Source organism: Chamaea fasciata, unplaced genomic scaffold (genome assembly GCF_029207755.1).
Source record: "Chamaea fasciata isolate MVZ Bird 193981 ecotype frontalis unplaced genomic scaffold, bChaFas1.0.hap1 SCAF_3, whole genome shotgun sequence".
Lineage (NCBI taxonomy): Eukaryota > Metazoa > Chordata > Aves > Passeriformes > Sylviidae > Chamaea > Chamaea fasciata.
This window is the reverse complement of record NW_027094088.1, coordinates 31,372,644-31,396,941: the sequence shown is the minus strand read 5'-3', so window position 1 is coordinate 31,396,941 and position 24,298 is coordinate 31,372,644. Positions and strand designations below refer to the sequence as shown.

The following is a 24,298-nucleotide window of genomic DNA, read 5'->3' as shown; positions in this document are numbered from 1 at the left end:
GTAGAAGTTTGAAAAATTGTTGTTATTACAAATGTCATAATGGAAAAGCTTTACTGAAGAGGAAGGCTTGCAATATATTCTGCAGGTTAACAGACTCAGTCTGTCCTACTGTCTAGGGAATTTGTTCTTCCTTCAGATTCCCTTGTCTGAGTACATGGAAATCTGTAAAGAACAAAAGTCCTGTTCTAATTGCTGATATTGGGACCTGTGGAGTTTTAGCTGTGGATAAGTCTATTTTGCTAAGACTTGCCTCAGAGAGATTCCATTTCACGTGAGGATGTAGACAAGGACATGTCACATCAAACCAGTGACAGAAATGCTTGTGGCAGTGCACCCTTTGGTTTGATTAGTAATAGTGTATCACATACTCTTTATTCTTCCACAATCATCTTTAGAACCCAAATCAAGAATGAATGATCATGTAACCAAAAGGGGAAATTCCTTCTGCTTAAAGGAATTAAGTAGAATTTTATTTGAGATTTTAGTGTTCCTTACCAATGTAATGCAATTACAAGTCTCCAGGACTAAATTCATAATGAAAAAAAGTCTTTAAAAATACTAAATGGAATCCAGAAAAACAGTGGATGTGGTGTCAATGTCAGAACACTGAACTATATCATCCTGACTCTGTTCTTGTATTAGTTGCCTTTTTATAATCGCAAAGGTGAATATTGTACCTTACCGCAATGTTCTTCAAATATGTCAGCTTCGTAACCTTCCTGATTTCAACTGGTCGTATAACCATCAGTGTGGGACAGGCTTAATAAAGACTCTAACTGTTTTCATTCATCAAAATTTCCTGAGAGTTGATAAATGCAAACTTTTTGAAAACATTTTATTGAATTCGCTGTGTTTGTCACCTTAGTGACCCTAAAGGAATCCCTTTCTTCCTAATACGTTTCCAGTCTCCTCAAGTAACACTCTTGCATGACAGCTTCTGTTGGTAAGGAGGAAGGTGCCAAAAGGAACATTTCCTGCTCTCTGGTTAGGAGGAAAAAGCTGCTGGCTCCTGCTCACTTAATTTGAACACTTCATGGATATGTGGAAAAAACGGTTTGTGTGCTCATGTCCATTCTGAAGCTGTAGCTCTTTATCGCAGAAAACTCAACTCAGGTGGAAAGCATTCCACACCTCTGATCATACTTACCCTGCTCTATATCTTTTTCAGTTTCAATCTACTTATTTTTAGATGACTGTGATCTGTACTGCATTCAAAGTGCACATAAATAGGTATATGTAGTGGAATAATTACACTTTTTGTTCCTCTTCTAAAAATGCCTAACAGTGATTTGCTTTTTTCACTGCAGTTGAGCACAGGGCTAATAGTTTCATGACACTGTCTGTCACAACATCAGGAGCTTTCCAGCGATGGTCATTTTGGAGACCTTCATTTTCTATATCAAGTGAGAATTTTTTTTTTTTCATTTGTGCACTTTACATTTATCCACACTGAATTTCATCTGTCATTTTATTGTCCAATTACTCAGTTTTATCCTTGTGCAATCCTTCAGTCTGCTCTTCTCCTTACTATCTTGGATGACTTCTTAACATCAGCGAACTTTGCCACCTTGATGCTCATCTCTTGTAAACATGTTGACTTCAACAGGTCCCAGGGGAACTCCATTGATTATGTCCCTCCACTGTGAGAATTGACCATTTGCTACTACCCTGTTCCCCTGCTTTTGTTCCATTATTTAGCCATGTCAGAACTCTTCTCTTCTTCAGTGACAGTCTATTTTCCTACAATGTTGATAGTGAGGGTCTTGCCGATAGCTTTTTGGAATCAGAGGCAGGCTGTCTTACCCAGATCTCCCTTATCTGAATACTTGTTCACACCTTTGAAGGGCTCAAGGTTTGTAAAACAGGACTTCCTTTTACAGAAGACATATCAAAAAAGGCCTCTGTGCTGAAATGTCTTCAGTTTCTTCTACAGTGAAGTGAATATTTTGCACTGTTGCAAAGAATTAATTTCACCTCTCTTATCCTCTGTGAGTGCCCATTCTCTATCTCAATTATCAGCTGGCAGACAGACTTAGCACAAAAGGAAGAGTTCATTTATTTTTGACCTGCCAGATTTTATTATTATAGTTAGTTTTTTGCAAGTCTGTAATTCTTTCTTCAGTTGGGTCCAACTTCAGCTTTTGGAGGAATAAGTTCCAAGCATCTCCTATTTGTGTATTTCACCTAGTCGCGTTGACTTAATGAAGTACATTTTAAATTGCATTGTATCTTTGTCTATCTTCTTTATGGGGCCAGGTAAGAATACATAAAGAGGAAAATTTTAAGTGTTATTAAGCTTTATAAAAAAAAATCTATGAGTTTGGAATGTCAGGGAAAAAAGGTGTAATAGTATTACATTGCATTATTTTAAATCATTCTTCCTCAGATCTTTGACCATTTCTTGATGGTCTCCTCTTAGCTTAAAAAACTTGCTCTTTGTAAAACTATGTCTGTCATCTCTCTTGTCCTGCACAAAAAGGCTAGAGAGAGGCCACTGGTGTTAGAATGTGTAGATCTTTCTTCCGTGGGCTTTAAAGGAAAATGTCCTTGAGATGTTAGGGTCAAAAATATTCGTTCATTCCTTTTTTTTTGTATCCATCATTTCAGTCACATTCTACATTATTTCCTGGTTTATGTTTTACCATTGTACTTTTGTCTACCTTCCTTGTCTACCTTGGCTCTACATTAGGAAGCAGTCATTAAGTACATCTTACACTCTTCCAGTAGGTTCTCTCCTTCACTTCAGACTAATCTTTGCCATGACAAACTAAAATTTTGACAAAAAGATGTTTACAGTGTTTGTTTAATTCATTACTATTCAGTTAATAGTTATTCAGACTTTAACCAAGGATATTGAAAATGGATGAGGTCTAGGAAAGGGGCAGAGGAGTGAATCAGGGTTTGGAAATGAGACAGTTAAAGGGCTCCATTTTCTTGTCAAAGAAATGACTTGATTGTTAAGAAAATAATTGATTTTGATCTGAAAGTCTCATGTGAATAAAAAAAAATCATTAACAGAAGATCAGTCTTTAATCCAGTTTACAAGTACCTAAGAAGATACAGAAATTGAAGCTAGGCAAATTCAGTCTAGAAAAAAAAAGAGATTTGACAGAATGATAATACATTAGAACATCTTTCCATGGGAAGTGGTAGTTTCTTAAGCAGTGAATGTGTTTGAATATTTCTGAAACTCATGTATTAGTTTCCTAAGATATATGGACTTGATACAGAACTTTGAAATCTTGGATGTTTATTGTGGTCTCTTCTGCCCTGAGAATTTAAAAACATGCAAACTATATCTTCTCTGCTGTTTTTAAGTTTTCCTCCATTCAGGCCTTCTGGACTTGCCTTGTTCACTTTACATTCTTGGGTTTTTTCTTCTGGTTGCCTTAATTATCCTCCCCATGGGTAGACTATTTTCCATGGAGGAAGAAACCGATCTTTTCCTACACGTTTTTACACAAGTCTGATCGTGTCAGTACAGTTGTGTCACATGTGCTTATGCTGTCTTGCACTTTGAAAGTATGTATTTTTTTATGCCATATCATTCTGAATTATAATTTGAGAACCATCTATTTTTTTTTCTGAATGTGCTTCATGGCCCTTGCTAAAAACAGTAGTCAGTTTCTAAATAAAGGCTGATTTAGAATGTATGGATGTAGAGAAGGGATGTGAAAAGGCATATTCAGAAACACCACTGGTATTTTTAAATTAATCTCTTTTTCATACAAGATATTCTCACTTCTTTTAAATAAATAGTCACACTTGTGCTGAATGTTGGCTTGCAATGTGTCTGCAGAATGAAAAGATTTATTCTACAACAGTTGTATTTACATGCAATGCATTAATTATGTCCCAAAAACGTAGTAGCTTTTGATACGCAGCAAATGTGTAAGTGTTAGGACTGTTAGTTTTGAAGACAAAGCTGTAATGCACCCATCTGAATTTTAGCAAAATATGTTGTACAAAATAAGAGAGAGAAAATATGTTTTTGGAATAAGGAATAAGGCAAGTGTGTAATTTTATAATGCAGTTTTTTAAAGGACCTTTTAGGCAGTAAAACCTAGATAGGATCATGGAATCGTAGAATATCTAAAGTTTGAAGAGGCCCATAGTTGGGTGTGGTGGCTTTTTTCTTCTTTTATGTTACCATGTTAATGTGATGAGGTTTAATCATGAATTGTTGTACCAGATACTTTATAAACACTGAGCGAAAAGGCAGCTTGTGAATGTGTGATCTAACACCAGTGAGAGATATGTTGAGGAAGGATAACAAGGATTACTGAAGTCAGCATGAGAGGCAGAGTTGGAGGCACAAGAGCCTCTTCTCAGTTTTTTAGGTGCTATTTTGAAGGACAGTTTCAAGGATAATGGAGTAAGTTTGTGAATGTTGTGGATAATGTAGCAGAAGAAAGTTGTACAGGTGCTTGCTTGAAAAGTTAAGTGGAAGATGTAGACTGACATTAGGGCTGATTAAAGAAGGGACTTGTCCTTTCAATATTGAATGAGAGATAAAAAATAGGGATGTGAACTGTTGTGAAGCTTTTGGAAACGACGACTTGCAACTTACCCGGAGGAGGACAGAGAAAGATGACAAGATCAAGGTTGGAGGCAAGAAAAACAACCTCTCTAGCAGCCCACTGAATAAATATTAATATGGCAAGCCTGCATTTTCCAAGAGAAGAGAGAACAGTATTGTGATGTTTAGATGTAAGTGATGATGACATGGTCAAGAGGTTGAGTGGATTGGTAAAAAACTTCTTAGAGGTACTATGCAGACAGAGTAAGCAGCAGAGCTGAGTTATGGAGACAGGGAGAAAGGTCTAAGCTAAGCCTAGATTACAGACTAGAATTAATGGTTATGTCTAAAGGGATCCATAAAATGTCATTACGGTGCCTTGTGGTACTTAGGATGCAATGAGCTTCTCACTCTCTGAGGCTCTGAAAAATACTGAATTAAGGGTCTCTATGCACAGTGTGAAGTAGAGAAATGAGTAGTTTTTTGGATTTTATGGATGAGATAGCCCAGAAATAAAATTCAGAGGAAGTTTGAGGTGGAACATTGTGAAAATATGAGAAATGTGGGAAATGTCTGAAGATAATCTTGAGAAGGGCACATTTTAAAAATTGTACAACAATTAAAAGAACCCAAGCATAAAACAGTGGAATTAAGAATTAAAACAAAGAGTAAAAAACCCAAATATATTGGTTTCAAGAGAGAAGGAATGTCCAGGAGACTGAGAATGAAGTGTAGATACTAAGTCTAGCTGAGAAAAATCATTAGTATACTTTGACAAGAGCAAGTAAGTGACATGGAAGTTGCCAAAACCTGCAAGGACATTATTAGAAAAACATGTCCATTGGCGATTGTACAAATCACATTAGAAATGCTTAGAAATCTAAGAGGGAAGGAAAAATGGTTGTAGCTGTGGTTGAAAGCTTAACTTTAGTCCCTTCAAACCAGATACGCACTGTAAGGAATGAGATAATGGATAAGAATACAAAGCAAAGTGAAGCAGTGAAAGTAAGAAAGGCAGAAGGTGAAAGAAGGCGGAGAAATAAGATCAGCCTTGTGAGAATATAATAAGAAAGATGGGGAAATTATAGTAGGCAATTTTGCAAGATTCTTCGGAGGAGTTGTAATGATAGGTGTACACATTGCCTCTATCACTAGATTAAAATCCATCTTCTTGATCTTTATACATAACTGAGGACTCTCAAAGTAAGATCAAGATGCAGAGAAACACCCTGATGTTACCTTTTGTTAATGTGTTAATGAAGTTGCTTGCTTAATGTCATAGAAAAAGTCGTATAAGCCTCCAGACAAAATCTTTTACCTGGATCTGTATACTTTCCAGTGATAATGCTTTTCAAAGATTGAAACTTAAATTAAAATATGAAAAGAAGAGGTGGGTAGATAGGGATTCTTGGTAGCTGTTCATCTGCTAATTGGGATGATTTTTTAAATCCTTATTAGAACTACTAAAGCATTTTGAAGCAAGTAAGGCTTTTGTCCTTTTTTTTTTCTAATTTTGAATTTTTGTCTTTATCTGCACAACTACTTATCTGCTAATTTGAGAGCTACTCTAGTTTGTGCCATTCATCACAAGAACATCTCAGAGGGTCTTGGAAATGTTTCAAGTTTTAACAATCGTAGACTTAACCTGTTTTTTTGTCATATAAGTTACCTGCCTAGACACACTAGGAAGACAAACACTGAATAACAGAAGTAGAATAATAACAATAATGAAGAATTTTGCATGAGAAATAAAACCTGGTAAAATCAGGTCTTTTGTTGTAGATTGCTGAGATACTTTACCAGTGTAAGGAAAAGAATGTAGACACTTGTCAGGCTACCTTCCACAAATTAGAGTTACTGTACAGGAGAAACCTTGGCTGCTGTAACTATCCCTGCAACATTGGCTATTTTACTGTGTGTGGGGGTGTTTTTTTTCTTTGAAATACATGGGGCCGTTTGGGGGTGATTTTTTGTGCTTTAAGTCTCTGTTTTTCTTACTTGATCTTTATGTTCTATTATCATAATTCTTATATCTTAACCTAATCTCTTTTTCTGGCTTACTTGTCAGTTGAAAAGAAAAACCAGTGGGGAAAAAAGGAAGAGTTTCTTTGATTGTGCCATGTGTTGTTTGGGGTTTCTTAAAAGGAGTTTGTTTCAGAATTCTTCAGAATGGTAGAAGGTTGTCAGCCTAGGAAACTAAAGCATCAGTACATCTTTTCTCAGACTATTTTGATAGTATGCTTTATCCCTGACCTGAAGAAGCCACATCTGCATGTGAGAGGATGGTTCATTTACCATAGCTCGTTCAGTCCTTGTCCTTTTTGCTAGGACTACCATCAAGATTGCTAATTATTGTAATGGATTTGTGACATGAGTACTTTTCCTCTGGAAACTAGTCAAATTCATTTCATACAGGCCATAACTTGGCCATTAGTGGGTACCAAGTTTCAGCCACTATCACTTTAACCTAAGTAGTAGCTAAACAGTGCAGAAGTGTTTTTCTCTTGCACCCTATTTCATTTTTAATGTTCTTGTAGCAAAAAAGAGCTTCCAGGTGTTTTATATTTCCATTGGGTCTCAGACCCTTTTCTGCTGAAACTCAGTTGCCTATTTTCACTTGTAAGAATCTAAACCTGCATGAGTTAAATATGCCAATACAAAATAATGTCAAGTGGGCTTCACACAGCCTTAAGCATTTTGGTTTGTTGGTTTGTTTGTTTAAAAAAAAAAAGCACTTAATGTGTGGCTTGGACAGAAATATATAAAAGAAATATATAAAGCCCATTTCTCAAATTTGCAGTGTAATTTCAGTTCTTAGTACTGTAGTCTCTTCCCTCGAAAGAAAGGCATAAAAATGCTGTTGCGTCAAAACTTACTTTGCTGGAAGAAAAGTGACGTTAGATAAAAATGTGGCTTATATAAGCTAATTTATTATCACTGGAAAGGAAGAAGAGGAAAATACAACTAGGCTTGCATTTTCTTCATGCTGGCACTCAACATGATGCTGGCTATTTGAAAGACTTTTTGTGGTGTGGTATTTTTACACTTATTTCTACTTTTAAAAGGAAATTTCATAAAAACTAAGATTTTCAGATATCCATTGCTATCACTTTTCTGGATTTCCTGGCAGTGACTTTTTTTAAAATGGAAATGCAATCAGTCCTTGCTTCATGGTGCCTTCAGCATTTCTTTCAGGTCTGACCACTAAGTCCAAGAGTCATATCCTCAGTAATTTGTGAAAAATTATTGTTACTCACCCCCTTACTACATGTAGATACATGTATTTAGCTACATATCTTTACCTTTTTCAGGATTGTTTTGCAATATCAGTGGGTTTTTCTGTATTTTACAGTCAGGAACTGCATTTGGATTACAAAATTTTGGGGGGGCTAGTTCATGGTATTTATATAAGTACTAAGTCTGATTCACTGCTTTCATTAGCACTAGAACTCAGAACAGCTGATTCAGAACCAGGCTGATTCTGCCACCGGTGTTAATGGTGAAATTGTGCCAACTCTGAGCAGAATTGATTCTGATTCCCAGATATGCAGGGACATGCCTGCTTTACAGGTGCGGGTGCGGGTGCAGATGTTCGACTGCAGCTCCTGCAAATCTGTGTAAGCAGGTAACAGTGTAGATAGGGTAGCCCTGGGTTAGCTACTGAAACTGTTTTGGAGGTTGCAGCCAGTACTGCATTTGACATCCCTGGCTATGCCTCCCTAAGTAGTCATGCTTGCACTTAGCTAAAGATAGCATGGATAAATACATACAGCCTGCAATTCCATCTCTCCCACCAGTGTGCACACATCCTGAGTCAGACCAGGATGAGTCCCACTAGTGTTTATCTTTTTTACAAATGATATTTAATTTACATGGTGATTTCCCTGCAGGAATAAAGACTTTCCTGTACTTCTGGGAAATATATGGCAAAGTTCATTTTGAATTGGTAAATTTTTCATTGGACTTTGCATAATTATTGTATCTTCATGAATGCAGCTGTACTGAAGGTAGAGACCAAAAGCAGCCTTTGTAGCAGGTCAGAAAAAGGGAGAAAGATTGGCTTATGGGTGGCTTATGGCTCACTCCTTTTAACAATATGGATGTCAGTCAGGTTGCACCACTGCTCATGCTGCTGGCAATTCGTCAGTTCCGTATTTTGCTCAGTACTTTGGTTTATGAGCTTTTACCTCCTGACAGAAACTCCTCTGCGCCTACAGTAGTTGTGCACAGAAAATGCTGTGTTTTGGCTGCCCAGCAGAAACCCGACAGAAACAAGAGGGAGGGTGGGTTTGGTTTTGGTTTTTTTGTGCTTCCTTCCCAACTGGATGTGTGAAGAATAGTAAATATATGGGTTAAAAAAGTCATAATTCAAATCTCTATAGTGGTAAAGATCAGATCTCTGTTTCTGTAGCAATGAGAACCAAAGGTGGCCTTTTAAGGCTCACAGTTCTTCCACCAATTTCCAGTTCTGCTTCAGGATTCTTAAAGTATTAGAGTGCGTGCTTTAAACCCACAAAACTTACCTTTACCTAATTTTCACCATTCTAACCTAAGTTTCCACGGAAACAGGGTTGAAAAAGCTGCTGGTAGCCAGCAGGCAGCCAGCAGCTGAGAGTGAGAACTCTCCTTTGTCACTTTCCACTACTGGATGCCTGCTGCGTGCCAGTGTGCAAAGCTACCTAGGCTTCTAAAATCTGGATTACTTTCAATTTGAGGGGGAAAAATTAAATTAATCTACTCTTTTCTGTCTTTGGATTGTCACAGTAAATTCCAGGAGGGCAAATGGGCTAATGAGTCCTGATCTGTTCAGTTACATTGAGCCCCCACACAATCAAAGCTTTGCCAACCAACTGGGCCTCTCCTTTCACAATTTCCATGTTTTAAAAGCATTCTGTCTCAAATTTTGTGTGTGTGCACATGTACAGGCATATTGTGGTACCTTAATTCTTCATGGCCCTGTGTCTATTTATCTTCATAATTATGAGCCATTTTTGCATACCGCATAGTCAATGTACAAAATTCCCTTTTTTTCTTGTATACTTAAGGAACATTTCTGAATGGACACATTATAAACTGATCCCCAGTTAAATATTAGGAGTAGGATGTGAATGGAGATGGCTTTTAACCAGAAGTAGATTATAGCTGCAGGAAGACTAAAGGGTCTATTTGGTCAAGACTCATACAAAACTGAGATAAGCATGCACAACCTGACAAGATCAGATTAGACCCTTCCCCCACAAGTGCTTTTCCCATAAATATTTATCTACTTTCTATTATAAATAACCAGGAAATGAAAAAGGATAGATTCCTTTTTTTTAAAATAGCCTAGAAATAGAAATGCAGCTCCAAATGTTTGGGGTAATGACATTTAAAGTATGCAGTAAATTCCAATACTAGTTGCTATTTTTTAGATGGGAGTGAAGTACTGAAATTCCTTGTGGCAGCTACATAAATCGGCAGCATTTATAAACAAAGAAGAACTTTGTACATATGTGAATTTTTGCCTACTACTGGGTATCTTAGAAGTAAATATCTTATCGCCTATGAGAGAATAGGTGTTGACAGAGTCAGCACTGCTGTATTTTTAAGCTTGCCGGTGGCAACATAACTGGCATTGAAGTTAAACTTGGCATTTTTTCACCCTGTCTCTCCTCCCTCCAGCCCAAGTGAATGCTCACTTCATCAATGAGAAACACAACTGAATGCCTGCCAGATGTAACGGAGATCCATGAAATCACATCTATTCTGCAGATTTGTGCTTCATTCAGATTGTCAATACTTTGACTTCACTTCCTCATGCAATAATGTTAAGGGGTAAAAAACTGAAACTGTGCATGTGCCACTCATTCAGAAAGGCATAGTTGTTGGTGATACACTCATGAGAACCTGAGTGCCTTTCTGTTACAATGTAAAATAGCTCTTTAGCTTTGAGATTTATAACCTTAAAAATGTACAGAATAGGATTTTTACCTTCACCTTTGAAAGTAACAAGTTTGCCCTTTTATAAACACTTCTGTGTCACATAAGAATAATATTAATACTTTAAAAATCTCAAGATGAAAAATGTAAGTCCTTTTTTCTTTTCTTTTCTTTTTTTTTTTTTTTGAATCTTTTTTTCCTCTAGCATTTTACGATGGGATAATGAGACAGATGTCTCTCAACTGGAAGGACATTTTGACATTGTTATGTGTGCTGACTGGTAAGTACATAAAAATCATAAAACTCACGTTAGAAAAATAGCTTTGCTGGAGTAATTGTACTGTGCTGCTTGCTGATGGCTAAGCAAAGTCAACAAATGAAGCACAAAGCCACCTTAACCTCAACAAATTAATATTCATCTCCATGTGACAGTTATAAGGTAGTCTTCTATCACACAGTAACTTCTACCACATTATTTCCCAAAGATTGATTTTGAGAAGCATTTCCATTTTCTGGAATTGCCTCTGTTTCATGCTTGACGTATCAGTAAATGGACGACTTAGGCAAATTGCAAATAATTATGGCTCAGTGAGGAACAGTCTGGAGAAAAGGGAGTTTATCAACACAAACAGCTCAATTAGCTTACTTCTCAGGAAAGATCTGACTATTGATATAAGGGGATATATTTTTTTGCTCCCTGGAAAATCTTTCCAAGGAAAAAGAGATTTTCAAACCTTTTTTTTCCACCCCCACCACATTTTGTTTCTTAAATCTATTTGACATCAATATTTGGAGGTATAGGCTTTATATTATTTACACAGGCACGTGTTAATTATAAGATAATTCACAGTAAGGGAAATAGGAGTACAGCACTTAATTTATGAAAAGGTAGATACATGTAGCAATATGGTATCTTGTTTAATAATTTATGCAAATAGATTTGATTATTGACACAACCCTTTTCTGATACTTCATATGTGGGATTGTGCTGTGCCGTATTTGCTGCAGGCTAGCTTTAAAAATGGTACATTATTAATTGTTATATGTTATATAAATGTAGACAGTGTAAAAAAAAAAAAAAGCTGTGCAGATTTTATTTAGGAGAGTAGATATTTTTAAACCAATCTGTCTTTCCTTCATGGATATTTGCTCTTGACCCATTAAATGTCCAAAACAAAACAAAAAAAAGCTGTTTATGTTTTGTGACACATAACCATTGTGTGAGACCAAATTCTGGAAGCAGAGACTTCCTAGGACTGCTCAGTTCAACAAATTTATGTACCTTACCTAGAAGTAGTTAAAGGAAGAGGCAAAGGGAAGTACGAAGCCGTCTATTGTTTTTTAAAACAATGTTCTTTTAAAATATCTTCTTATATTCCTCTAAAGCTTTTGTTTTTCTTTCATATTATGCTTTTTAAGCAAACTCGTCTTATTTCCCAAAGTTATTGGTTTTGTATAGCTCTGGAGAAAATGTGTTTAGTGATCTTTTGCCTTTTTCTAACACCTATTTGTTGTCAGAATGCAACAGTGCTTTGTTTCTCTTAACATTTAATTTCAGAAAAGTTCTTTGTTCCCAAAAAGGGCAGAGGAGGGTTTCTAACTAATCGCTGATAATGTGCCTCAGAGATGCATCATCTGATTAAAATAAGGAGCTAAACAACACCATATGATTTCAGCAAGTAATTTAGTAAATGCCTTCCTCACCAAATATTAGAATGGATACTCCAGGTTTCATTGCACAGATGAAGTTAATGCTGGACAGGATTAGATCAGATTAAGTATGAAAGTCAGATCAGAGTGCTGGCGGACATGAGCAGGAGGGCAGCAGTCTTCTCGGAGGCTTAGACAAGGCTCACATATGGATGTTCTCCAGATTATGTGGGTGAAGCAAGGTCTTGCCAAGAGATTTAGAGTTAAATTTGTTCTTCACACAAATATCAAAACAACCTGGCTGTGCTGTCTCTTGTATTCTTGATACTCACACCATGTCATCCTATTTGTGCTGGGAGTACAGCAGAGTGGAGCAAGACTTAAGTTGTTTTTTTCAGTAATATTCTGGCCTAATACCCATCCCAGTCTGTTTGGAAATAGTGTGGTTTCTTTAGGAAACAAAGAATCAGACATGACAGGTAAAATACACAATGCATTTGCAATCCCTGCATTTTGTACATTTATTTTGAAGCACTTAAGATGCAGGTAAGTGTATGAATATTTATAGATTTCTAAAAAAAAAAAAATAGAAGTGTGCAGGTTAGTTTAAAGAATGTGGGTTTATTCACAAATTATTTATATTTTCTGATTGTAAGTGCCCATAGATATATATATATAGTTTAATGAACATGAAAATCCCTTTATTGTTTATTTCTTTTAGAAATAATTCTTTTAGTTATGGACACTAGGCTTTCTGGTACATGAAAAGGCTGAGGAAAAAAATGTTCCATGCTTTATCAAACTCAAATCTTCTTTTCATTTTCATGTATTTCTCTTCAGCAATATAGAGTCGGTTTGAAAACTGTTGGCAGGATTTTTTGCTCTCTGAATTTTTTGGGCTGCCACTGAAGAGGAAAAAAAATCTCTTTTCTTCTAGCTTCTCAGCTGAAACCTGAAGTATGCAGTGACAAAAACAGATAAAATAGATTGCATTTAGTGTAACACCATCATATAGCTCATTGTCAGTCAATAAAATCTGAGATTAGAACAGAGAACTAGAAAGCAAAAAAATCTGAGTTCAAATATTAGGTACATGGATAAATTTTTATTGAAGTATTTCCAGCAAGGGTGATATTGTCTGATTCTCTGAATAGCTAACCAGTGGTACTGCTTGATCCCATTTACATGAAAACAAGCTCTATTCATAAACATATTCCAAATCCACATGGAGATTCAAGTAAAAATGTACATGATTACAGCAAGCAGCGATATGTTTATATTCATATATTTACAGTCAGACTTTCATAAACCTTGTGTGCAGGAGTGGAAAATAAGTTATTTCCCAGAACAAACAGTCTATTAGTTAACAGCTAAATTTAGTAGCTCAACTAGATTATAAAATAAATAAGAGGCAAACTGTGAAAGCTAGTCATTACTTAACCATTCAGGATGTTGACAATAAAATAGTTTCACGGTTCAGCAGTTCCAAAATAATTTTTAAAATGTCAACTATTGGATAAAAATAAGTAAAAAAAAAAAATCAATATGAGGCTACACCTGGAAGAAGGATACAGTAAAAAAAATACTGAAATAATGGTATCTTCAGAACCTATCCAGCCTTCTCGTATTTTTCAGGGGGAGTTTTAAGGCCAAATGAGGATTGTCAGAATTTTTGATTTTCATTTGACCTACACCTGTGGATATAATATCATACAGGTGCTGGAATTGTGAGTTTGTATAGAGAAGGAGAAATGGGTGCCTGGATGGACAGGCCAAACCCAAGACTCTTCCAAAACTCTTGAGAGTCTCAGCTTTCTGATTATTTAAATAGTGTACATACTCTTCTTTAATGAGGAAAAAAATTCTGAGATTTTTAATCCAAGGAGAGAGTAAAGGCCAAGAGGACTGAGACAATAAAAAAATTTTTATCTTTCACATTATTGTGAAGCAAGTTTTCAAACTTATTTTGATGCAGTGGTTTAGAACCCTGTATCGTTTTGGAAATGCGTGTAATATCCCGCTCTATTTACTTAGAATGATTCTATTCCTAAAGTTTGGCACATGGATAAGTATTCACATAGCAGAGGCCAGGGGGAGCTATCCCACATTACTTTCACTGCTGAGATTTTTGCTGAAGTCACGGGGAGTTGTGTCTTTGCCAGGAATGTAGAACTGAACTGAAAGTATTCTTTAAATACCTTAAAATATGTCAGTTTTGTCTCTGTTAGTTTTTTTCACTTATTATAAGCAGTTCTTTTTGCAGGAATGCAGTAAGACATCTGTCCCTCTATTTTAGGCCTGATTTCTGGCACACACTTTCAAGTGCATTGGAACCTGATGACATGGAAATGAGTCTTTCTAGTTTACGTCACCCATGTAGTTGAAAGTGAACAAAAAAATAAATGTCTGTATATATTAGACACTGCATATGAATGTAATAGTATCTGAGGTCCACCTGTAAACTCAACTCTTACCAATGGCAGAGCATGCAAAAAACCAAAGAATTCACATCGTAGCCTATAAAATATATGGTTTTTGTGAGGTAGAGATGAGGGGATATTAGCATGAAGCAAACTAAGAATCTACTTGTTTTTTAAAGTTTATTTCCTTGTGGCTTACTGTTACTTTTCTGCAGTTTTGATATAAACTTTCATTTTGGCTTTAATGGCAATTTAAATTTTTAATAAAAGAGTAAGAGAGAGGTGACTGTGTCACCTGCCTGTTCATCCAGATTTCACATGTTAAGAGAATTGCCTAAACAAAAGCCAAATCATCAACCGTGTTCTCACCTTTCTACTTCTGTGATTTGAAACTTCCTTCCTGACCCAAGAAAACCTTGCTATTCCTGTCCTGAGCCACATAAACATGAAATATTACCACTAAAAGTAATGGCAAGCTTAAGCCAAATTTGAATTGAGGTGTGAGAACTGAGTGTGAGTGGTTTAGAACAATGCATGAATTAATTTTACTGAGCTATTCACAGAATCTCAGAATTGTTAAGGTTGGAAGGGACCTCTGGAGATCATCAAGTCTAACCTGCCTGCCAAGGTAGGATCACCTAGAGCAGGTGACACAGGAACTCACATGTTGTGAGCTTCGAAGGCTGCTCTCAGGGACATTTGCAGTATGCTGTGGTAATATTTAGTCATACAATTCTACTGGTAGGAAAAACTGCGTGACTAAATCCCCTTGCGTGGGCCAAATCCTATGCTGTTCTGTCTGCAGCACAGATTATCTAATGACTTCTTCAGGATTTTCCTCATTTAAGGTGTCCCCCGACTCAAAGGGAGGATAGAGGTGTTTTCTGGAGTAGTGTTGCAGTAGCTTCAGTCTTCTCTGCTCCTTCTGGTCAGAGTAACAGAGCAACACACAGAGCAACAGTTTGGAAATCACAGTATGAGAAACTATTTTCAGTTGGAGTCATGTTCCCAGGGACAGGCTCTTGGAGGGCAGGACAGCTTGGGGCAACTGTCTCAGGTTATCTGGGTTTCCTAAGCTAAGAGGGTAAGAGTCTGCCTCCCGTGCCACCAAAATATCAGTTGAGGTTGGACAGAAAAATTTTAAGTTTTCAGACACTCAGTTGTTGATAAACAAAGGGCTGTAGTTCTCACTGTAAAGGAACAAGATGGGTAGCGGCAGTTGTGCCCCTATCTCATTGGGAAAAAAAAAAAAGAGAATGGAATTCAGGTCCATGAAAAGGGGATTTTAATACTGCTATGCTGCCCCAAGATTGTGTTTCCACTACACTGCTTTCAATAATAAAAATATTATAAATGCACTTTTAATTCAGAATGTACTTCTGTTTCCATAGGATCCCAGGAAGTCTTAAATGTGTGCATACTTGCCATGTTTCATGTTGAAGAAAATTAATTACCTTTCGCTACTCTTTCAGGAGAGGAATCATGTATCCCACTTCTTCTGCAGGTGGTTAAGTTCCCAGTGAAGTAGTGTCTTACGAAATCTGTCTGTATAGGGATCAACATGAGGTGAATGTCATTAAAACACCCAAGAGACATCAGAGATAAGAGCTGCTTTTTCAACTAATTAAATTTAAACATCCATGTTTTCAGTAAAGTTCTTCCAGGAAGATAAATCAAGGCTGAGGGGGAGTCGTCATGTCAATTGCTCAAGTTTAAATTTTCTTGTAAGCAAGGCTATCAGGGAAATTGTTAGCTAGTACTTCATTCTTGAGGAGAAATTCAGAAGATCATACTTCTGTATTAAATGTTCTTCAATGTATACTGATATGTTGAATGTTCTTCAGCATGCCTAGATACCCATTCTACCATATTTTCTCAACAGTGTGAGGTTCTGCCAGTTTTTGCTAATGAAATACAGTCTCTTGTAAGTTTTCTTCTGTGTTATTTTGTTTGTTTGTTCCAGAGTCGCAAAAATTCACAGTTCTTGCACAGCAGCTCAACTCTATGGTGTATATAATATACAGTATTCTCCTTGAGAGCTCTGGAGTGCCCTTACCTAAATATCCACACATATTCTGTTGTTGATGAAAGGCCTGTGGTTGGCAGACTACTTTTTTCTCTTCAAGTTTCCATATATTCTTTATGTTCTTTTTGAATTTCAAGCCTGGAAAAAAAAATTACCCACATCTCCAGAAAAGAAGTTTGAGAATTAAAGGAAGGGGAGTATATTAAAAAACCCCTAGAGAATGGACAAAATGCCATGTAGTATGAAACTTGAACTTGACACAAGCTGGCAAGCAGTTTATTACAGAGAAAACTGGGGGGGGGGGGGGGGGGGAGAAGAAAAAAAAATCACATTATCTGTGGCCTGCTTGATAGAGTTTCTTATCTGAATCACCAATATAAATGCAGCCCACGGTAGTAAGGACTGAAAGGCATCAGTTGCTATCAGATGGTTGTTCACTAACCATTGTAAATGCACTCATCCACAGTAACTACATGTCCACAAATATCTAGTCAAGAGTGATTGGCACCCTGGTTGCCACTATTAGTATATACATTAACTGAGGGGTACTGAGGGGCATGAAGAATGAATTATCCCCTCAAATCATGAGGTAATCACACCAAAATAGGGCTGAGCGTGTTGGCAACATTGCATGGGAAAATTGACTCTGCTGCTATCCTTGCGGGACCCATGCTGAAGATGAAGGGTTGCACTCTTGAGAGATGACAACTCTGTACAATCTGGGCCATTGTATTTCGACAGCGTTGGAGAGAGGGAGGAGGTAGGGTCTTGTAAATCTTTATAGGGATAGATAGAGATAGATATTAAAATATAGCAAATATGTATAATAGGTAAGAATTAATGCCAAAACTGTGAAGGTAGAAGGAAAAAAAATACCCTTAATAGTAACACCTGAAATACAATAGAAAATATTTTTTGAAACTCCATCCCCCTTGTATATACTTGTAAAATGCTAACTTTTTATCTTGATCCTCATTTCAGATACAGTATTGTTTTAATAGCTAGCATGTTTGATTGGTGAATTTCAGCTATATAAAGAGTTGTTTCATGCTGATAATTTAGCTTTAGTTTAGATTGTATTTCATTTTATGTCTTTTTGAATGTTAAAAGTACCTGAACTGCATAGAAATGTAGACCACAGTTTCTCTTTTACAGCATTGTGTAAACATATGTAATTGGCCTTGTACTTATCTGCATTAGTATCATTAGAATTGAAAACCCATTTTAATCTGGATTCTGTTCTCTTCTCAATGTCAGCCTGTTTCTGGACCAGTACAGAGCTAGCCTTGTTGATGCAATAAAGAGATTACTCCAACCCAGTGTAAGTATGTTTCTATTTTCTCCTGAACACTGGCTTCAGAATAATTAGTCTGTGCACAATGATTGAGAGAGTAATGGAATGGCAGGATTAATGTCATGTAATACTTTAATACTTATTATGTCCAACTTCAATTGAGTCTTCTAATCTATCAGATTCTTTCCTAATCATAAACTAGGAAACTTCTTATACTTGGCCTTCTGATAAGGAACACAGTGGGTAGTAAAATAAATGAAACCGCTTCAAAGATAGCGTCAGATTATTTTTATCAAAGCGTTTCTCAAGTATTTTCCTTTGATAATAATGTCTTCATACTAAAGTAAAATACGATATTGAAAGTTTTTATGTTGGCTTCTGTCATTTTTAATCCCTTCAATTGTAACCTTTATCATTGTATATTTATTTATTATGAAAGAATATTTTTTCCTTTTCATTTATGTTTATATAAAATGAACAAATCCCTTATATGTATACTGTGGCTTAAAACGTTTTTCTGTAGGTAAGCCCTGTGTTTACATGTTTTATACCATAGAAAATAATGAAATTATGCTCTTCGTAAAATGATTACATGTTCTGCATGAGTGTCACTCAGGAGATATTTTATCAATCTAAATCTGTTGGGCTGTTTAAATGAGAGACTTACGGGCAAAAAAAAAAGTTGTTATGTGCATATATAAAATATATATATCGTCCCAAATATTTAAAAAATGGAAGAAACCAAAAGAAGAAAAGCAAAAAAACATTAAATAATTGCTCTAAGTAGGATTTTGAAACAGAAATTTTATGTTTCATGTTTAACATATATATCTTCCAATAAGGTATACTTTAAATTTGGAAACATTTTATGCAAGCAGTGAGTTTCCAAACTTTATTTAAAATTTACAGTGTACTCTTTTGTACAAGAGATTTTCTCTGTAAAAGGCATAGAAGACTCAAACGTGCAAAGGCTTAAGAACCCCAGTCATTTTAGTTGTGTAAGTAATCCCATTCTTTGCTTAGAGTGATCAGGTTTCTATTCTTGGTTCTATCTAGACTTTCCTGAGTGACCTAAGGCAAGTTACTTAAGACTGAATTATTTTAATGAGCTGTGGGGCAAGGCTGCCAGGACGACAGGAGAAATGTAGCCACCCTGGGGAAAAGGTTACACGGATATTTCTGTCAGTGGCAGTAAGAAGAGGTTAGGCAACTCCTGCTCAGAGTCATGCATTCTGACTTTCATGATATATCAACAGTTGTTGAAGTGCAGTAATTTTTGGGACCACAGGTAATCTGGAACAGAAAGCAGATCCCAGTTAAAAAAAAATAATAATAAAAAAATTTTCAGCCCAGATCAATGTCAGCAGCTGGTTCTTCTGGTATTCCCATGGGCCTCTCTAGTGGCTCCATGGAAGGTCACTGGGGAAGAAGAGCATGAGTGAGAGTATGTAAGAGGTGCCCTGGTAACTGTGGGATTGTTTGGCTGACTTTAAGCCAAACCTGGCGTGACTTTGTTTCTCTTTAACTCCAATCAGCTAATTCAAATTCAGAACATGCCTTTGTATTTCAGAGCATATGAGCTCCACTCCTTCGTGAGTATAGACGGAGTAATCGGAGACGGGTTTTTTGTTGCCTGTCTTCCTAATCGTGTTTGCTTCTGCACATTGTGATTAATAGCATAGTCATTAATAATAACCTAGCACCTATTTGCCGTGCATTTTAGGCACAGCAAATGGTTCCTACTTCTTATCAGCAAAGTTAGCTTAAGAAATTCATACTCCACACTGGAATTTCTGTTGCAGAGTTTTGGACCCCTATCCAAACTGTATTTTTTAAATAAATTCAGTTGCCCAGTTCACTTTATGGATGGCTGTATGGATGGATGTCCATTTATGGCATGGCCTTGCAAATTACTGTAATTTATAACTAAGAGGACAGCAAACTATTGTATAGGATGAGAGCTGGGAGTACAGACCCCTTAAATGAGCTCTCTGGTCCAAAAATGACGTGTTCAGCAGAGATGCCTTCAAGCATATGCCTTCATGGTTTGAAAGATACAAAAAAAAGTATGCTCATTCAAGATCCCAAAAGATGCAGTCCCAAGTATGAAATAGTTACCGATTTCACTGCTCATATTAACCTGTATAAATCTAAGGATTTTTATCTATATTTTTATCTGTCTGTGACTATAGTGTCAGAGGACACTTTACTAAATGGCACTATACTTGGGCTTTTAAAGGACAAATAAATCAATAGTGAGTTTATTTTCCAGTTGCAATAATTAAGAATAATTTATAGGCATTAGTTTATGCACAAGCTAAGGTATAAACTTCTTTTTTTAAGTTCACTCTTCTAAATTGATTGTTTTGTCTCAAATGTAGAACTAGGATACAACTAGTATCTGGGGAAAATAATAACCAGCAATACTAACAGAAAAAGTGGAGTAAACAGAGAATAACATATATCCTTGCAAAGCTCTCTTGAAGGAGAGATTCAGAACACATAGTCTGTTCCTACTGTTAATTTAAAATTTATCTGTGGTATTTCCTTTTTCAGTAAGGATGATATTTCTGCCTATTAGAATCCTTATGGCACAGAATGGTGTGTTTTGGGTGACTTTTTGTTTTCCTTGAAACAGGACTCTGATCATTTCAATCATCTGGTTCCTAGTATTGACCACATGGACAGTTGTGTTGGCACAGGAAGAAATTCACAGAGAGAATAGAGCAGCTCACTGAGTTACTGAGGGTTGAAATTTCTATCTGAATTTGTTACTGAGGCAAATGTCACCTTTAAACCCATTCAAAGAATTAGACACAGAAATATTACATCGAACAAATTTGTCTTGAATGGCTGTATTTTATTTCTCTCAATCTACTTGGTTTGATTTGCCAACATTTAGGTGTTTTTTTATATCATTAAAATTTACTTTTAATTTCAATCTCAGAATTAGCATTTGTTTGTTTGCATATTTCCCTAATTAAGAACAATATTTTATCAAGGCTTTGATTCTTCTGTGGCCTACCCATTCAAAATCCTAATGAAGTCAATGGGGTTCTGTTGAACTTAGTACCAGCAAATAAGACTACATTTAGTAATAATTGATAAGTTAGTCATAGTCACATCCAAAATATGAATGACCCATTGTCTTACTGTAGCATTTTAGTGACACTTCAAACTATCAGAACTGGCATTTCCTCTGTTTTGTTCACAAGTTTACTGGAAGTGTTTTTCCATCTGAGGAAAGGCCGTTTTGAATTTTAAACGTCATCCTTTAAACATCATCCTAGGAGACACTTTTGAATTAGAATTAAATTTGGAATAGTCCATCAAGAGTAGAATCAGGCCACTGATCTAATGTTTTTGTTGTACAGCAGCCAAGGAATGAAAAATATTTTATAATTAGAAATGTGAATGCAGCCCCACCACTGGTAGCAGAATCACAGAGATTGGGCAAATGACAAAAAAAGTGCTTTAAACTCAGATTGTGATAGACCAGAATTGACCACAGTACCTGCCAGTTGTAAGGAGATTATTGTGGTATTAAACTTTAATCATGATTTCTTGGTGAGTGCAAGATCCATAGGTGTTGTAGATGCACACTAAAGTCAACAGATTAACAGGTTTTTACACCAGTTAAGGAGCTGGCCAAAAGTAACTGTGTAGTGATTTCCATAAAAGCCATTCCCCTTTTTCACAGTTATTTCAGGATTTTTTGTTAGATTTAAGACGTTTCATACCATGATACATTCTATTTTACTGTATTACTCTTTCAAATTTAATCGAAAGTAGTCTTCAGAGAATATGAGAAGGGATGACTGCATGGACTGCTGACTCCAGATGGGACAAGGGGTGCTGTAGTGCAAGCACCCTATCAGAGCTGCTGGGTCAGTGGCCAGTGTAGGGTCTACAGCCCCCAGCAGTCTCTGTTCATGAGGTTTAGTCACATCTGAAGTTCCCGTGTGAATCATATGGTCAGTAAGCCCTGGATGAGGAACATTTTTCCCATTACAGTGATCATGAAAATGAGGATCTTCAGAGGAGTCTTGGCCTTCTTATGCCAGGAAGGGTTTCTGCAGAACAACATTCTGGGGAGTGTGAGATGGCAGCAGGAGGGGCAGGATCCTCAGCTGAAGGCTCCCTTTGCCGCCCGCTTCTGTCTGATGACGACATTAAAGCATGCCAAGGATGTGAGGGAACCGATTGTGAATTTCCTGTGTTTAATGTTTTTCATCCTGAGCTGAGCCTATATTCAGAATTTAAGAATTTACATAAGCAATTCCAATGCCTTTGGTGGGAGTTACACGCCTTTGCACCTCTTATTTTGCCACAGAATTAGAGCTACAGATACACAAATGAACAGAAGTTGAGTTGCTTTGGATATTGCCCTAAGACTCCTTTGTGCTTAAATTTCCCATGAGAAAGATGAGGGTAACAACATTTCCCTATCTCACCGAGCTGTTGTGAGAATAAATATAGTGTTGTGGTGTTAATGGTTGGAATCTTTGAAGTACACATTAGCACCATAGGTATTGACATAGCATTTTTATTGCTGCCTCACTGTGCATTGTCTTGCTGTACATGTGCACGTGTGAGACAGAGATTTGTTCCCTATTCTCCTTACTAAGTGTCTGTGTCAGCATTGTAACTTTCCAACATTCTTATTGAAATTCTTTGCACTGATCACTCTTTTCCTGTGGCTTACAGATTGCATTTTCTCAAGCTAAATGTACTTCCACAGCATCGAATCCTTTCACAACTTTTTCAGATCCCCAAAAATGTTTTTTTTTTTGTCTCTTTGCTTGATTACAGCACCTCACAAATTAATCTTAGCTCTCATTAACATAAAAGTTAAATACAGGAACTTACAGTAATCTTTGTGGGTCCCCTCAGTGTGATATGCTGTTGGCTGATATTAACCTTTGCTTACAGCTCTTCAGCTACTTTTCATTCCATGTGACAGAACACAGTATTCAGCCAATTAGAATTAATTCTGCAAATAAGACTTCAAGAAATGCTCTATCAAGTAGGTTAGGTTTGGAGCAAGTACTTTGCACAGAGTGTCTAAAATCTATCAGTTCAAGGTGCAGTAATTTTTGTTTTCTTAAATACAGAAGGATGAATAAAAAATTAGGTAATGGACCATAATGTATTGCTTAGGCATCATAAATGGCCTGATCATCTTGCAAGAACCAGAGTTAGTACTCAGGAACATTAATTCTTGATTTAAATACAATTTAGCAATTTAAGGTCAAATTTAGTTGCACTGCTCATGTCGTTTGAAATCTTTGAAAAACTAATGATTGGATCTGATTTGCCTACCATTTTGCCTTGTTTTATACTGTTGTAATTCCACTCACAGCAAATGGGAGGTACTCTCCTATGTGTGAGAGAGGAAAAAGAAAATCATTATTTACAGTCTTTGCATGGTCATGAGCTAACAAATGGATTCTTCATTGAGTGTATGTTTTGTATGCTTTTTCTGTGTTTTATTTTGGTAATCCACAGACACCATTATTATATGAAAAGAAGCAGATGTATTGCAGTTGGCAGTTTTCTAAAGAAAATATTTATTTATTACTTTCTAGATTGCATTTGTTTAATCACAGAAATCTTGCATATTTTTAGCAATTATTTGTGTTACCATAATTTGGTACTTTAACAAGAGAACAATTGACTTTTCCAGCTTGAGCATATTAAAAGCTTAGTGAGGTGTATGCTATATCTGGTTCCCTTCCAGTTTTAAAAATGTATAAATTCTCTTTTTAATGTTCCAGGGAAAAGCAATGGTATTTGCTCCACTCCGAGGGAATACTTTAAACCAGTTTTGCAATCTAGCTGAAAAAGCTGGTTTCTCTATCCAAAGACATGAAAATTATGATGAACACATTTCGAACTTCCACTCCAAGGTTAGTTTTCTGCTTGTGTTAGATAACACTTTAATCCGCATTGCATTTTGAAGAGATCATGGTCCTTTTGGCAGGTAACCTAAATGTTTGATTAAAGTACTCCTTAGGTGTGCTGTTTCTGAACAGCTATTTTTGTATCTGATTATTTTGTGTGGTAGAGCCATCCTTTATCTCTGCACGTCTAGAAGAGTTTTGCAGAAGCATCTCCTGTTTACCCTTTTCATTCATGGAAATCTAATTTATGAGAGTCTTTTCTTGTTGTTGTTAGCTGCCTATAAATATACAGCACACTAGCATTTACATTTTAATAAAAAGCCTGCAAGTTTTAAATAGGTTATATACTGAAATGGACTGTAATAAATAGGAGGTGAATGTCTAATTGTATCATATCGTACCATAAATCCTTATCTCTGGCTGCTTTATGGCTGGGTCAGTTGGCAGCTTCAAACTGCTAAATCTCATACAGAATTTCACAGTTGTGGGGTTGTATGTCAGATCGAGGTGCTACAAGATTTAGGTCAAAAGCACTTATCTGAGTGTGATTTCTAAGCTTGCTTACAT

At 36.4% G+C, this 24,298-nt stretch overlaps 1 protein-coding gene across 1 annotated transcript in view; it reads left to right on the top strand.

Annotated features, from left to right (window-relative positions):
• CAMKMT (calmodulin-lysine N-methyltransferase) overlaps window positions 1–24,298 on the top strand; it is a 211,338-nt gene that overhangs the window by 180,813 nt on the left and 6,227 nt on the right. Inside the window, exons 8-10 of the mRNA XM_066178491.1 lie at window positions 10,644–10,718; window positions 17,792–17,855; window positions 23,606–23,737. Coding sequence (XP_066034588.1) covers window positions 10,644–10,718; window positions 17,792–17,855; window positions 23,606–23,737 — 271 coding nt within the window. The remainder of the gene's footprint in view (window positions 1–10,643; window positions 10,719–17,791; window positions 17,856–23,605; window positions 23,738–24,298) is intronic.